Here is a 17,587-nt window from a genome sequence, read left to right as displayed (position 1 = left end):
TGTTTAGTTCTTAGGCTTATTTCTATCTAGACATGTTGTTCCATATCAATTTGCAAGTCAAAAGTCAAGGCATATCATTACAAGAAGATACTGAAGAGAGAGTTTAGGCCTAACCAATTTGTTATGTTGTATAGTTCAAGACTAAGAATGTTTTCAGGAAAATTGAAGTCTAAACGGTCTGAACGAGTGAAACAAAACGTAATGAAGCACGAAGTTGAATGAACAAAACGAAGCACAAAGTTGAACGATCATCTTCGAAGTACAAATGATAAACGTAAAAGAAGCACGAAAACGAATGGAGAACTAAAAATCTTTTAAACTTTGTTTTAAATGTCAATTAGATAACATTTATCCAACGTAGCGTTATCTGTTGTGTCCAAATAAATAACATTTTAAAAAAACGTTATCTATTGGCATATTTCAAATTATGAATTAAAAAATAATATTAATTACCTATATAGATAACGTTTTTTCTAATAAGCGTTATCTATTGTTTTGCATACTAATAGATATCGTTTATTTAAAAAAACGTTATTTGTTAGATGTTATCTATGACTAATTTTGTGCTAATGTTAGCACTCCATGAAATGTTGATGAAAATAGAAAAAGAGTGGGTGGTATGTATTACCCACTCACACCTCTCTCTCCCCGTTCACTCCTAGCACTTTCTATTAACTCCCAGAAGTTCTAATCCTTCATTCTCCAAAACTTTCAAAACACTCTATTCTCACTCTCAACAACATTTCTCATTCTCTACACTCACAAAGTAAGTACAACAAATTGTTCATTTTTATTCACTCATTAGGTTCGCTCAAGTCACATTCACGGCTTGATCATCTCATTTGATGATTTTGACTTTTATTTGCAAGATTATGATTTAATATATGAATCTGATACTGATTTTCTAAGTTTTTAGAGTGAGAAAGTGTTGATTAGGTCATCTTTACATATATGAATCTGATACTGATTTTTTTAATTGTTTTATTTTGTTTTAAGAATGACAGAGGAATGAGGAGAGAGGGGGCCTGATCCCTTGCGGGGGCACCATCACAGGGTGTTCTCTTTTCCCCATCAAGGTCTCAAGGTTCAGTAGACACCACCATACCCAAAATCCTCAAAAAAGGTGTTTCCCTTTTTGTCCATTCAATGATTCTCCAAAACCACCTTTCCTCAAATTCTCCATGATTCCAATTTCATCTTCCAATCTTCATCCCATTACCATTCTTCTTTTCAAGTAAAACTCCCAAACCTCTACACAACAATCATCCATCATCGTAACTTTATCTTCTTTCACCAAATTTACAAAAGAAACCCCAAATTCCAGAACACAATACCTTCGTCTTCAACTCCCATAAACAAAATTCATTTTCTTTCTTTCATTAATTTTTTTCTCACGCAAACATGAAACTGCACATCCCGCCAATAATTTTCTACAATTGTCCACTATAACAGCCACAATTAATCACTTCCAAACAACAATAATACAGATCAGAAACTAAACTTTAAAGAAGAAAATGAAAGGGATCCTTTCTCGGATTTACATCAAATTAAAGAAAGAGTTCCAGCAAAACTTGGAGAGGCGAAGCAACGTTCCTCTGTTGCACTCTGATCCGGAAGTTTGAAGGAGAAGCGGCGGCGGTCGCACGTTCATACTCCGGTGGTGGCTCGCGTGGGGAAAGAAAGAAGCTGTAACGACGGTGTCTGGTGGAACTTCCAGCGAGGAAGGAGTCGCCGGTGATGATTCTGGCCGGCCGGAGAGAGCCACGGCTGGACTGGTTCGGTGGAGGTCGGGGTTGCCATGGAAGGAAGTGAAGAAGAGACTCTAAGCTCTCTGATCCTTTGATGAAAAAATAAAACCCTTTCTGATTTGAGAAGAAAGTGGGTTTGGGCCAGCCCAAATCATTTTTTTGTACTCGGGACTTGTTCTCTGCACCCCTACCCTCATGGGGGTGTTGCTCCCTCCATCACCACAGCCTTCTCCCTCCACCTCTCCTTTACTATTTTGCCCCTCAGTAAAATTTTATTTTTAGAATTATTGTTTTTTAATTTTACTCATTTATAACATATTTCACTGATAACCTACGTAGTTCCTTGTATGAGTAAAATATTTTTCTGCAAAGCTCAGTGATCGTGAAAAGAATTATCAAGCAATCTTCCTCTTGCTTTCGGTGCAGTACGTGGTGCAGTGTGTTTGTGGTGTAATGTGCTTGTCGTGGTTCCTCTCCACGTACGTAGTCATAATCCTAAACCCTAAACCCTAAACCCTTCCAATAATCCTTCCAATAATCTTTCCAATAATCCTTTAACCCTAAAACGTAAAATGAAAACGAAGCCTAAACGGATGACATCCTTCAACGGATGTCAACATCCGTTTAAGGCAAAACGGATGTCGACATCCGTTTCGCCTTAAACGGATGTTGACATCTGTTGAAGGATGTCATCCGTTTAAGCTTTGTTTTAATTTTATGTTTCTGTTATTATTTTATTAGATATTTTAATATTTTGATTTATTATTTTTGAATATCTTTTTAATGTATTTTAATAATGTATATTTATATTAGTTTATATTTAAATATTTAAATATTAAAATAATAAAATAATAAAAATAAAAAATTTTAACTTTAAGGATATAATTGGAATTAAAGATAATTGGGGAGGTGGAGGGAGAAGGCTGTGGAGGTGGAGGGAGCAACACCCCCCTCATGGGCCTGGATCAAGTATTGCTTCGTATACCACTGGTTTTCCTATACTCACTCTATATTCCTATTGGACTTTTATTTTATTTTATTTTTATCATGTTGGTGAATATTTTTTTCTTTAGGGCTGTTTTAAACACTCATGACGTTGTGTATTCGTGTTTACATCTTATAAAATAATAAAATTATAAAATACAAATTAAAAAAATATAAAATGAAAAAATAAAATTATAAAATTACAAAAAATAATTTTTAAAACTTAGTGTTTAATATATATATTTTTAAAGTAAAGCTTTTAATTTGTTATTATTTTATGCTTATGTAAATATCGTTTCATAAAAATAAAATAAAAAAATGAAAGTTATGAAATAAAATAAAAATGTTTTTTTAATATTTTAAAAAGGATATAAGTACTCGTGTCATGGTCTGCATGAGCCTAGTACTTAATACCCTCCAGTTCATCTGAATAAATAATGGTAGTACTTGTGCGATCATCCACGTTAGCCTAGTACCTAATAGCCTCAACCTAAATAATTAAATAATTGTATGAGCACTCGTGCGACCATCTACATCAGCCTACTATTGAATAATCTCAATCTAAAAATTAAATAATGATATGAGTACTCATGCAATTGTTCCCATCACCCTAATACTTAATATCCCCAATCCTTCTAAATAATGATATCAGTATTCATGCGATCGTCCACATCATCCTAGTACTTGTTATCTTTTTTTTCTCAATCAGATCAAAAATACCAAAAAAATATAAAATCCTCAAAAACTAAAAACATCAACTTTTAAGCAAACAATATTTGCTAGAACTATGTGATTGTTGATTCCCCACCATGAGTGCATATACGTATGAGCAAGGCTACTCCTTGTCAGGTTCACTTCCTAAAAATCCAAAATTATTCCTAATAATTTCCAAACAAATTTTCCGAACAATTTTCCAAACATATTTTCAAAAGAACTATGTATCCCTAATTTCTCTTATTGAATGAGAATACGTAGGAGCAAAGTCAATACTTGTCGGGCTTGCTAAAAATAAAAAAATATTTATGTTTCCGTTGTGTCATCTTGCATTATTATTTTCGGGGCAAAATAACCATTTTTAAAAACATGTGAACTTTGCATATTTAATTAAAGATACTGCTTTTGAACAGACGTTGTAGGGTGCTAATACCTTCGCTACATGTAACTGACTCCCAGACTCAAAATCTTGTTTCCTAGACTATGTCTTATTTTATGGTTTTTTTGTAGTTTTCTTGAATAAACTATGGTGGCGACTCCGAACTCTGATTTTCAAAAACGTTTTACATTTTAAAACGGGTCGTCGCGATCTCGGTTACGGCAAATAAGATTCCTAATCCTCTAAACATAACAAATCAATCATATCCAATTACTCTCTCCCCGAGCCTCGATCATCCATCCTCAATCCTTGATCCTCAATCCTCGATTCTTGATCCTCGATCCTTGAAGTCATCACTAACATCTCTAATATAAACCCTTGGTCTATCCAATCATTAGCGTTTATGCTAACTACCTACTATAACCATTATAGTAATGTAAGACATTATTAAAAGGTGGTAATTAGGGAATAATGTGGTTATGAGACTTGAACCTTATTGTTTGTTAATTAGTGTTGGATTATTAGATGTTTTCTAGAATTATAATTATTATGCTTATTATTATTATTATTATTGATTAAGTGAAGCACATGATTCATATGTTGTTATTTAGATTATTTGTGTGGTGTGTTGTTACTAATATGATGTGTTAAATTGAGGGTAGCAGGGCGATTTAGGATTCAATAAGTGTGAGCCAAATTCTAGAAAAAAAGAGAGTTAAAGTAAACTTTTGGGTTTTAATTTGTACATTGGACCCAAGGGCAAAAAGGTCATTTTACCCTCATTAATTAGTGGAGAAATTAAGTTATGGAGGTATGAAAAGTAAACGAAAGGAAAATAAATCTAAAATTAAAAGATTTAGTGGTTGTTGATATTATTTTAATTAAAAAGATAAAAATAGAATAAGAAAAGATAAAAATGAGAAAGAGAAACTAAGGTTGCACATTCTAACCTATCTAGAACGAAAGAAAGAGAGAGAGAAAGAGAGAAAGGGAGAGAATGCGGTTTTGTGAGAGAAGAGAAAGAATTGTAGAAACCTTAGAGATTGATGGTGTTTTAGAGTGTAGAAAAAACCCTAGGATTGACAAAGGTATGAGGAAGGTTACCTTTGTTTGATAATTATTGTATGTTATATGTGATCTTGGTTATTTTGATTAATAATCTTTGTTGATATATGTTTATATAATTTTGAGCATGGTTGTATGTTGCACTTGTTGGGCAAGGATTTATGTATGTGTGGGCATATTGTTTATTTAATATTTGTGTTGGGTTTTCAATATGAGTGTATGTATGGTTGTTGGGTTATCACAACGAAGGGTTTGATGCTAAGGGAGAAGAATAGTGGAGAGGAGCAAAAAGGGGGAGAAAAGAAATGCACGTTTCTCATGTATGTAACATTGATATATGAGAGAGTTTGTTGTTAGAAGAGCTTCTTTACAAGGAAAAGCTATATATTTCTAGTAGATAAATTCACAACAACACTTCTAACTTGTATCCAAACAAGTTCAAACATCCTTAGTACACAAGTTGGTAGAGTCCCTTTGATGAATCATTATTTTATCATATTCACTTAACTTTTCGCACCAAGTTTAATTAATGAGTTGTGCTTAATTGTCCAATATTTCCTCAGTTTTGCTATTTGGACTTAATTTGACCAGTAATTCTTATTTTAATTCATTTGAACTATTTGAGCTTAATTATTTCCATTCTTATTTTCAAGGGAAACTTTGGAATTATAATTGAGATTTTAAGAGGGTTGCCACGTCATTTTCATTCATCCACATTAGCATTATATTTCTTTTTCATTTTTTATTTCATTTTTAGTGTATTTTGGGCAGACTACACATTGGGCCAAATTTTAGTGAATTAGAAAAGGCCCAAAAAGGGGGCTAACCTAGGTTTTGGTGCCCATGCAGCAACCACCCTTAGCACTCTCCTATTCTATGTTATTTTCATTTTCGGCTTCTTGGACAAAGAGGAGAGCTCTCCATTGTTTAGAATTTTCATTTCTTTCCTCCTTGTTCATCTCTATTTTAGAATTAATTTGAAGTTTAATGTTAATTTCGTTTTATTGTCTTGGACTGCTTAGCTTGTTTGCTTTCCTTCACTTAATCATTTTCGCTGCCTGAATTTGTTTGCTCATTTCGTTTTCAGTTTTAAGTTTGAAGCTCATTTCGTATTCATTTTCGTTTCCTGTCTTGCATTGCATTCGCTTTCGTTTTGTTGTGCTGAATTTGTGTTTCCAGTATTGCTTCGTTTTTGGTTTCACCATTCCAATTTCGTTTCTGCATTGAAGTTGGTTTATGCATTGAATTTCGTTTTCTGGTTGAACGTTTTGTTGTATTGAAATTTGTTGTAATGGAAGCTTAAATCCCTTGGGTTGGTAGCTAGGAAGATTATAATATTCCTATGATATAATTGGAGCTTAACTGTGATTATGTTCTTGTTAATCTACATTGTATTTAATTTGTTGTGTACGTTGCTTATTGGTTCATGCTTAGTGGTCTAATTAATGATGGTAGAAGTGATTAAATCTGTTGTGTGCGTTTTCTTAATTCGCTGTCATGAAAACTCATTTTAGTCTCCCCTTAGTTGATTGATTCGAGTTGGATTATGGTTGAGATGAATGAATGATTTATTTATCATCAGTGATTGGGAGCATTGCAATCTGATTAGTAACCAACTTGTTTTAATCGCCTTGACATGCCCTCTTTCTCCACACCCGTAACACTTGAAGCTAAAAGAGGACCCTTGGTTATCCTTCTTCTCCTTTCTGAACTTGTCCTTACCCTTTGCTCTCATAAACTTGGCAAATATTTTGATCATGAGACTCATGTGCTCATCATCAAAATCATCTTTCGTTCTTGAGCTTTTTCCTTTTGGACTTCGGTTTTAAATGCCAAGGTCTTCTTCTTGACTTGGTCTTCTTCAACAGTCAATCTATGGAGCTCAAGCTCATGCTCACAGAGCTTTCCAAACAGAATTTCCATGGACATTGAGGATAAGTTTTGTGAGTCTGAGATAGCGATCACCTTGGGCTACCAAGACTTGTCCAAAGACTTTAAGATTTTAACATTCAATTCATCAGTATCAAAGTCTTACCCCATCTTGTGAGATGGTTGACGATACGAGTGAAGCGCTTTTTCACATATGCTATTGTTTCTCCAGGATAAGTGATACTCGTTTATTTCAGGTCATTATGGATTTTTAGAAAACATGATATTCGATTATTCTTAGTGATAATTGATTATTGCCAAACCCTGGACAATATCAAAACTTGCAGTGATAATCGATTATCCCCTTTGATAATCGGTTATTTCCGCGTTAAATCCTTTTGTAATTTTGCTTGTGATAATCAATTATGCCTTGTGTTAATCGATTATTGACGTAATAAATCACTAACTTAGGAAACTTTCTAAATGCTTCCAATTGTAAAATAGTTCCTATACAAATGATTTCTACAATGAATGTTTTTAACATTTACAATATAAGTTCTTCAAGTCTTCAAGTGTATCATCATCAAAATCACTTCAAAGCATCAATGCTTCTCATTCGTAACATAATTTTCCATTGAACAATTACAAACCAACAATACCTATATGAGCTGAAGAATAAACACTAGCCTTTAAAGAGATTTGGAGTTGCCACCATAGTTTATTCTGGAAAACTATGAAAAAACCACAAAAAAAGACTTGGTCTGCGAAAACCGGATTCTAGGTTAGGGAGTCGGTTACGCGTAGGGAAGGTATTAGCACTCTACCGCGCCTGCCTGAAGGCAATACTTTTAATTAGATACGCGAATGTAATGCGGTTTTCAAAATGTTTAACTATCCCCGAAAATAAAACTCTAAAGAAACAAAATATATTTTTTAGTTTTTTGGGTCCGACAAGGATTGACCTTGCTCTTACGTATTCTCATTCAAAATGAGAAATCAGGGTTACATAGTTCTTTTTGGAAACTAAAAAGCTTGTTTGAGAAATTGTTTAGAAAATTTGTTTAGAAATGCTTATGGATAATTTTGGATTTTTGGGAAGTGAACCTGACAAGGGCATGCCTTGCTCCTACGTATCTCCACTCTTGATGGAGAATCAAAGATCACGTAGTTCTGGCTGAAAGATTGTTTGTTGTTGTTTGAAAATATGGATGTTTTTAGTTTTTAAAGATTTTATACTTTTTTAAATATTTTTGAGAAAATGAAGGTAATAAGTATTAGGACGACGCGAACGGTCACACGAGTAGTCATACCTTTAGAATGATATTTAGATATTTTTAATTACTCTTAAAAGGAGAATGAAACGTATTAAGCACTAGAACGATGCGAACGATCACACGAGTGCTCATACCTTTAAAACATTGTTTTTGTTATTATTATTATTTTTAATTATTTTTAAAAGTGAAAAAAATGTATTAAGTACTAGGACGATGCGGACGATCACACGAGTACTCATACCGTTGTTTAATTTTTTAAGATTGAGGATATTAAATACTAGGCCGATGCGGACGATCGCACGAGTACTCATATCATTAGAATGATATTTAATTTTTTTTTGCTTTATAATTTTTACTTTTTATCTTTCATTTTTTTGTAATTTTTAAAATATGAGAATAGTATTTACAAAAATATTTAAAATAAATTATAAAAATAGTAATAACAATTACGTAATATAAAATAAGAATAATATTTACTAAGTATTTGAAAAGAAACAATGATATTATTTACATAACTATTTATAAAAATTACAATATTATTTACATAAGTATTTAAAATGAAATTATAAAATATAAAGTGAAAGTACTATTTGCGTAAGTATGTTTAAAGAGACTTAAAATTGAAACAAATTAAAATTATTCTATAGTTATTAAAAAGGTACTAAATAATTAAGAAACAGTAAGGCTATTTGTTTTTTGTTATTTTGTAATCTATATAATAAAAAACTAACAAATAAAAATTTTATTTATTTATTTGCAAACCAAGATGTATCAGATGTCCTAAAACCATTTTTTAATTTTATAATTTTATCTTTTTCTTTTTAGTTTTTATTTTTTATGATTTTTATTAGATATTTTCATTAGAAAAATGAGTATGTGAAGTGGAATACAAGGCAAAGGGGTGGGGTATCTTACAAGAGGTCACATGCAGTAAAAAAAACTAATAATCAACAAAAAGATGAAAAACACAAATGCATAAAATAAAATTCAGACAACAACAAAATAAGAAAAGCTCAGTAAGAGTAGGGACGCAAAGATTAAAAACCAGGAATGTGTGTACAATACGAGACCACGAGGATAGGGTGCAGCAATGAATTTGTAGAGGTACGGTCCAAGCCCAAGGCCCATTTTTTCTCTCAGATCAGAAACCAGGTTTCTTCCTTCTTCTAGATTCACAACAGGGTCACTACTTCAAACAAAAGAAGCTTCAAACAAAAGAAGCCAAGAAAGCTGCCCTTACCCCAAATCAGCTCCTCTTCTTCAACACAAAACAGGAACCCCCACTTTCTCGTGGACAAACAAACACCAGGCCATGGTTTCGCCGACGCTCCCCTCCCACCGGTCGGAGCCACCGCCGATACCGCATTGTTGATGCCGGTGACCGTCTCTGCTTCGCCGCCGTCAGCCTTGGAGGCCGCTACCGATGCTACCTTCTCACCTTCCCCCTTCAAATGGGGTTCATCTTTTCCCAGGTTCACTACCGCGAATCGTGGCTCTTCGCCAATGCTGCCGCGACACCGCCACACCACAATGTCGTGACTGGGAATGCCTCCACTGTATTGTGTTTTCTGTCTTTGCATGGGAGTGGCCCTTGGGATTTTTGGTGGTTGATGGGTGAAGTCGAACAGGATGTTGATTTGGGCTTCTCTGTTTTTGTTTGAATGCAGGGGAAATAGGAGAGAAGTATGATAAGAAGGATGAGAATGAATATTTGATTGAGATGAAGATGGTGGAAGGGTGTTGGTAGTAGCATAAGTGTCAAGATGGTTATGGCGATGTGTGAATATGGATTATGGTTGATGATTGGGTGATGGGAGTCAAGGTTTAGTGGAGAATCCAAGCAGTCGATGGTGGCTTGCGAGGGAGACAAAGGTTGGAGTTTCTATTGTAATCGTAGAGGCTAGGAAAATGAGTGAATGAGTATGTAGGTTGGGGAATGTTGGGTGTGCCTGATGGAGGAAATTCTTGAGGAGTTGAGAGTAGTGTCTCAGTGAATAATGTTGGTGCTTCCTCCTTTTTTCTTTGCTCTTCCGCCTTTTGATTCAAAAAATGTTTCTCCTGTAGCCAACGTTTCTTTCTTTTCCTGCTCTCTCCTCCATTAGCCATATTCATGAGTCAGACGAAGCCAAGGTCAAAGGCGTGGCCCTGTCAAATGGTTGCTTCCTGCAACAGCCCGTGCTCTGCTGTGTTTTCTCTTAAGGTAAGCTAGCTAAACGCAGTGTAAATGCATGGATGGCGTAGCAGAAGAAGATTTGCACAAGAATGGGAGACAGCGTGGAAACGAAGAAAAAGAAAACAGACCGAGAACGTTGACCTTTGCCATTTTTTGTTTTTTTTCTAGAACATTTAACAAACGGATTAAAGTAAAAGAAGATAAAAATAAAATTAACAAAATAAACTAACGTAAAAATATAATAAAATAAAATATCTGAATAACAGAAAATAAAACTCAAAATAACATAAAATAAAATAAAAATAAAAATAGAATAATCAAATAAAATAAAATAATAAAACATAATAAAATTACATAAAATAAAAAAACATATTGGGTGTTGACAACGGATAAAACTTACCAGCATTTTTATTCCAAGAAACTAAGATATTATATAAATTATGAGTCATGACATCATATCTTCCACACACGTTAAGTTAACAACTTCTTGAATACATCCTTCAATGGTTGTTTTCCAAGAAAAGTAAGTTAGACAACTAGCTCCTTACTAAAGCACAAATTACAGTTTCAAATAAGAAAGGTGAAGGGGACCAAAATAAGGTGCAGAGAAAGTGACCACGTAAGACAGCATCTGAATGTGGTAGGAGTAACAAGGATAATAGCATAACACATGGTCTGGTTTTGTTCAATAGTTCTACATGGTTTCTAAATTTTTTTTCCTAAAAGTATGGTCTAAGATTTAAAATTTATAACCAACACCCTTGACTCAATTGAAAAGAGTTTTCAAAGAGGAGAATGATTTTATAAACCATATACACCAACAGGTACGTATGGCTCAATCAAGAAATAAGAAAATTAAAATTTTCGTGTAACACCAAAACTAGTGTAGTCCATAAATTTTTGATTTGACATTCATTCAGTTGTGCACTCAGGGGCAAAGTAAGATCAAGTTCCAAGATTTGAACTAAACCTTCATGGCATGTGAAAACTGGACAGTTGCACCGTGCTTAACAATAAAGCCAGCCTTGGTTAGCTTTAATTTAGACAACACATGGTCTAAACACATGTACCGAACATAGCATGGCAGCAACCAAAATAAAATTATGGGCTGCAACGTATTTTATTAAGGAAAAGGTTGAAATGAAACAATGATAAGTGAAACAAAAGAGTTATGGCCATGGTTTTGTTCATTGATACTGCACGGTTTACTAAAGAAAAGATGGTTCAAGGACCAATTTTTGTTGCTCCAAAACCCTTTAACTAGTTACTAGAATCTAACTCTAAACCCACACCTAACCCAGGGTTCACTCTCAAAATAAAGATTAATTTAAAGAGGAACTAGCACCTTTAACCAATCTACATTAGTTATGCACCAGAAATCATTTTCAATACGCATATAAAAGGTTCCAACTTTAACTTCCATTATGCTAACATTATATGCATCAAAATACTACTTTTCCTCCACTATTCTGTTCCATTTTTAATCTAAACCAATTGCATATATGTACAATGAACTGCACCAGGTACATCATATTCCAACAAACATGATAACACAACACTACAAGCATAATAACATCCAAATTCAGAAGCAATATATCATACTAAAATTAACTCAGCGAAACAACATTCATGCTTTTAATACACTAGTAACTACGCCATATTTCATACCAACAAAAATAATTCAAAGAAACATGCGAAAGTCCTGAACCAATAATCCAATGAAACACAAACAGGGTTAGCTCCCATACCTTGGTCGATCCTTCCTTTCCTACTTAAGATAGCTTCCTACCAAGCTCATTCTCCATTTCTCACCTCGTCACACGATCTCTCTCGATTCACACACTATTTTCGCTCGTGAACGAAAGTTTAGGTGTGGTTTTCACTCATGAAGGAAGGTCTGGGTGTGCCTCTCAACTCCTTTCACTCTCGGTTATAGGGTTTAATTTGGGAAAAGCAAAAAAATTTAAAGAAGAAAGGGATTATGGTTCCTTATTTTTCTCTCAAAAGCTCGTGCTTTCCCTCGCTTACTCTTCGTTGATGGAACGGAGGCCAAGGACGGAAAACGTGAAGTGAAAAGAAAAAAAAATTATGATAAACAAAGATGGTTGAAAATGAAGAAAACGTGAAAAGAGGAAGAAAAGGGCACTAATGTGAAATGAAGATAAAAAAAGTAACTCTATGACAATTATGTAATAGTCATAACAAGTCTTTTATGTCTCTTTACACCTGTCATGATATATTTTGAACGTAATTTTAATTTTGTCACAGTGTTCATCTATTATGATATATCTTTCAAAGTATGTTATAATAATATTTTCTTCTATTACGAAAATGTTACTAATGAATTTCACTTGTTATAAAAAAAATTACTCTTTTTGTTCGTCATTTTGTTTAACACTTTTCATTCCACTACAATTACAAAAAATAAAAATAGATTATGAATAAAAATGTTGAAAAATATATTTCTATATTTTTATAAAAAGAAAAATACGTAGTGTTTAGTTTTAAATAAGGTATTAATAAAGAAAATCTTAAATTTAATAAATATTAAAAAGTTATAATCAATTTACTACTAAGTTATAACTATTTGTACGTTATTTCATGTATTCTAAATAATATAATTATAAAACTATGTTTGATGTTATTTATAATAAAAAGATGGGTTAAATATGTTTTTAGTCTCTAAACTATTGGCCGTCTAAACTATTGGCCGTTTCTGGTTTTCGTCCCTCCTTCAAAGTAGGGTATAATTTGGTCCTCATTCTTTTCGAAACGTTCGTTTTAGTCCTCATTTGTTGCTAAATGAGGACCAAATTTTTAAACAGTGTTTAGTTTTCGAGGACTAAAACGAACGTTTCGAAAAGAATGAGGACCAAATTGTACCTTACTTTGAAAGAGGGACGAAAACCAAAAACGGCCAATAGTTTAGGGACTAAAAACATATTTAACCCTAAAAAGATTAACTATTTATTGCCTTTAAATAATATAATTTCGGAATTATTTGTAGTGCTAAATGCAGTTGTTAATAAAAGACTGGTTCTAAAGAAGATAATGATATTTATTCGTATACAAAGGAGATTTGTCTTTGAATTATGATATCGGTGCCATCCTGAAATAGCTGTCCAGAAACAATGCACTAGAATTTTTGGGTCTCCTTCAAAGTCAATCCTGACAGTAACAACATCAATTTTAAAACTAATTTTACTTATATAATAATATATTTAAGTTAAAAAAACTAAAATTATATATTAATATCTTGAATGATGAAATAAGAATTGTTTGAATTTTAAATCAATTGAAATAATGTCGTTAAAATCTATTATTATTTTTAAAATATTTTCTATTCGTAGAGTTCATAAATCCATCATGATTTCTCAAATAAAAACATTCAAACAATTACACAAGAAAAAAAATCAAAATTATTAGTCTCAACGCTTAAATAGTACGACATATTAAAATAGTAAAAAATAAGTTATCTTTCATTAAATTATCTCTAGCTATGAAAAATATACTATTTAATGTCCCCTCGTTGAAATATCACCACCACCCATAAATCAGGACATTTTGGAAGTAACTCTGCCTCATTGAAAATGGTGCGACTTTTGTTGATTATCTTTTGTCTTTCGGTTATGGCAGTGATCCTGTTGAAGAAGCAGAGAGGCAAACGGAAGCCATCAAGGTCTCGTCCACCGGGTCCAAGAGGTCTTCCCCTCATTGGCAATCTTCACCAAATTGATAGTTCAAAATTGAATATCCAGCTGGAGCAGCTCTCAAAGGTCTATGGTCCCCTTTTCTCCCTCCAATTAGGCTTCAAGCAAGCCATTGTTGTTTCCTCTCCAAAACTAGCCAAGGAAATCCTCAAAGACCATGACATTGATGTCTGCACCAGGCCTCCCTCCCTTGGCCCTCTAAAACTCTCATACAACGGCCAAGAGATTATTTTCTCTCCCTTCAACGACTACTGGAGAGAAATTAGAAAAATCTGTGTCGTCCATTTCTTCAGCTCCAAACGGATCTCCACCTTTTCCAGTGTGAGAAAATCTGAAGTCAAACAGATGATGGAAATTTTATCTGGGCATGTTCGTTCTTCCAAAGTAACCAACTTGAGTGAGCTCATGATGTCGGTCTCAAGCGGCATCATTTGTAGGGTTGCATTTGGGAAAAAGTACGATGAAGAAGGAGCTGAGAGAAGCAGGTTCCATGGGCTTCTAAACGACTCACAGGCTATGTTCCTTTCTTTCTTTGTCTCGGATTACATTCCGTTCTTGGGGTGGATCGATAAACTCACCGGCTTGTTTGGCCGTCTTGAAAACACTTTCAAGGCCTTGGATGTTTTCTTCCAAGAAGTCATTGACGACCACCTAGATCCGAACAGGGTCAAACAAAATGAAGACGAGGATATTGTCGATGTGCTGCTTGAGCTTAAGAAGCAGGGTCGCTTGTCAATAGACCTCACCCAAGATCAAATCAAAGCTATCATCTTGGTATGTGTTCACGCTTTTGTATTTTGTTACTGCTAAATATGAATTACTTGGTCTTTAACTATGCTCAATGACACCCAAATCCATGCACTAAGTGGATTATAAATCACAACATAACCTTAGAAATGCTACTTGACTGTCACAGGACATACTTGTGGCAGGGACTGACACAACTGCAGCCACATCCGTGTGGGTAATGACCGGATTGATGAAGAACCCAAGAGCAATGGCGAAAGCCCAAGAAGAAATTCGAAATGCGTGTGGCAAGAAGGAGTTCATAGAGGAAGAGGATGTTGAAAAGCTTGAATATCTGCAGGCAGTGATAAAAGAGACACTTAGGTTTTATGCACCAACACCACTGGTACCAAGAGAAGCCATTAGAAGTTTCAGCATAGATGGGTATGAAATAGAAGCAAAGACAATAGTGTATGTGAACGGGTGGGCCATTCAGAGGGACCCTGAAGCTTGGAAAGACCCAGAAGAATATTGGCCAGAGAGGTTTTTGAACAGTGAGATAGATTTTAAGGGACATGATTTTGAGTTTATTCCGTTCGGTGCAGGGCGTAGAATTTGCCCTGGCATATCGCTGGGAATTGCATCAGTGGAGCTCATAACTGCAAATCTTCTTAATTCATTCCACTGGGAGTTGCCCGAAGGGATGAAACCTCAAGACATAGACACTGAGGGTCTGCCAGGCCTTGCTCGACACAAGAAGAATCATCTTTTCGCTTTTGCCAAAAAACGTATTTGAATGTAACAACTAACAAGGTTCTGATTCCCACTGCAAAATGTGTGTCATGAGATTTTAGAAGGAAAATAAAGAATCCAATCACTTGGTAGTGAAATTAGTTCGTATAAATAGCGATTGGATTGTTCAGTGCCAAACTTACGGTTCTAAATCGATGACTCTAAAAAGTATAATAAATTCTTATATTTAGTCACCGTTTTGACCATCAAATAAAGTGATTTTGTAGTTATCAAATTTGTTTCGGTTGTTAAATGCTCCTAAATATGTAGGATATCATGATCTTTGTTTTTTCGAGTCTTTATTCATGTTTTAGTTTTTTTCATTTTGATTTTTAATCCATTCAAGTTGTTTGGAGTCTTGTCTAGTCTTTTAAGTCATTATATCTTATGTCATTACCTCTTAGTTGAGATTTGAAAAATCTCAAAATTATATGTTCAAGTATGTTTTTTAGATCATCAACAAGTTTTTAGAGTTAGGTTTTCTTTGTGTCATTTTTTAGTTTCATATTATATGTTGATTCTAGTAGGTTTTTTCATTTTATATGGCATTTTGTGAACCTTTGAACTTTCAAAAGTACATTTGAACCTTGATATGTGGTGTATGGTATTTTTTTTATGGGCTGGAAAAGTAATCGAGATAAAAAATATAAAAGAAAAGGTAGACAAAAAAAGTACAAAATCAAAAAGTAAAAAGCGAAAGTAAAGAGTATATGCATATATACATGTACCATTTCCACCAACTTTTGTGAGCAATTTCATGTGAATTTTGGCTTGTGTAATTTAGGTTTGGGGCTATTGTTTTACAGCCTTGTCACTTGCAATTGGTGTTAAAATTGTGGTCATAGGTCACCATTTGCACAAAACTTGTTAAAGACAAAAGCACCATATTCTAGTTTAGTAATTTTTGGTTTTGTTTATCAAATCTAGAGCTTTTCTTTAGGATTTTATTTTGTTGTGCTAAACTTCTTTCTTGACCATTAAATTTCTTGATTGTCTCATGTTATTCATTTTGTTCATTTTAGATCTTTTTATTGCTTTCTCATTTGACTCTTTTGGCTTTTGTAGTGTTAGGTCTGTCTTTGTGGTGAGCCAACACTTAAAGGTAGGATCTTAGGTGATGGAGATCTAGTGGGAGCTTGAGGTATTGGTGGAGTTACAAGAAGATAAGAAAGTAAACACTTAGAGAAGAATGATTTGTCTATATTTCATTTTAAGTTGTAATTTTATGCTTTCTTCTTTCTGAACTTGTAATATTCGGTTGTTAGGATGTGTCCTAACAAAACATTGAACTTTAAGTAATATTGCGTTTTGTAGTTGGTAAGTGTGAGGGAACCAAAGTTCCTTCTAACTTCACCATTAGGTCGCATATATTAGCTTTAATTGTTTTTCTTAGTTGTGGTAGCTTAGTGTCTGTCTTCTTGTATTTCAAGTCTAAGTCCCTTTGAAAAATAAGGTACAAAAGGACTTAAAGTTAACTTGGTACTTAAGTAGTCCTTAGTGATTCACCTCCTTTTTCTAGAAGTGAAAGTGTTACTGAAACTAGGAGGAGGGAAGTATAAAAGAAGGTTATACTTTGAAAAGGGAAACATGTTTCCTTCTCTTGGTGCTTTTATTTTTTTATTGCTTACTTCATTTCATTTCACGACCACACTATTAATTAAACCCCACATTGCATTTGTTAACTATTCCAATTCCCAATTCAAGTATTTCTCACTTTCTTTCTCTTTTTCCAATTCATGAGATCTCTGGGCCCTAACCTCCTTTCTTCAATTTATTGTTACTGTTGAATATAGTGAAAAACTATGTATGAGATTACTTTATTTATAATAGAAGAAATATGGACTAAGCCAAAAATACAAATAAGAAATAATAACAAACTAACTAAAGATAAAAGATAAAGATAATATATTTAACACTCTCCTTCAAGCTCAAACATACTAATCGTATGTACCAAGCTTGTTACTAATATAATTAATAAAAACTTAGTGAAAGTATTTGCTTCTACAGTCGACTGACACCAAATTGTTAATGATTTACGAAGATGACATAGAAGATTAAATACTAACCTAGAAGACTCCCCATGAGTTACAAATTTGTGAGGTTGCTTCATGTAAATCTCTTCCTACAAATCGTTGTTGAGGAATGCATTGTTG

At 33.7% G+C, this 17,587-nt stretch overlaps 1 protein-coding gene and 1 long non-coding RNA gene across 2 annotated transcripts; both read left to right on the top strand.

Moving 5' to 3' along the window:
• The first annotated feature begins 600 nt into the window (after window positions 1-600).
• LOC148197697 (uncharacterized) lies at window positions 601-2,082 on the top strand. The gene is made up of 2 exons (XR_015779896.1): window positions 601-766; window positions 997-2,082. It is a non-coding gene; the product is annotated as an uncharacterized LOC148197697 (long non-coding RNA).
• Window positions 2,083-13,700: 11,618 nt separating this feature from the next.
• Window positions 13,701-15,674, top strand: LOC148197696 (cytochrome P450 83B1-like). Its single transcript, XM_088116179.1, has 2 exons — window positions 13,701-14,690; window positions 14,833-15,674. The coding sequence occupies exons 1-2, from the start codon at window positions 13,797-13,799 to the stop codon at window positions 15,436-15,438; spliced, it is 1,500 nt and encodes a 499-aa protein (XP_087972305.1). The 5' UTR covers window positions 13,701-13,796; the 3' UTR covers window positions 15,439-15,674.
• Window positions 15,675-17,587: the final 1,913 nt, after the last annotated feature.

This window comes from Vigna umbellata, chromosome 5 (assembly GCF_029865625.1).
Source record: "Vigna umbellata cultivar VRB3 chromosome 5, Vumbellata_1.0, whole genome shotgun sequence".
Taxonomy (NCBI): Eukaryota; Viridiplantae; Streptophyta; class Magnoliopsida; order Fabales; family Fabaceae; genus Vigna; species Vigna umbellata.
Note: the sequence above shows the minus strand (reverse complement) of the source record. Positions and strands in the feature narration are given on the sequence as shown.

Bases quoted from the DNA above. Each gene is read 5' to 3' on its own strand.
- LOC148197696 (XM_088116179.1), top strand. From the start codon at position 13,797: ATGGTGCGACTTTTGTTGATTATCTTTTGTCTTTCGGTTATGGCAGTG. The intron at 14,691-14,832 runs GTATGTGTTCAC...TGACTGTCACAG, and splicing joins AAATCAAAGCTATCATCTTG to GACATACTTGTGGCAGGGAC.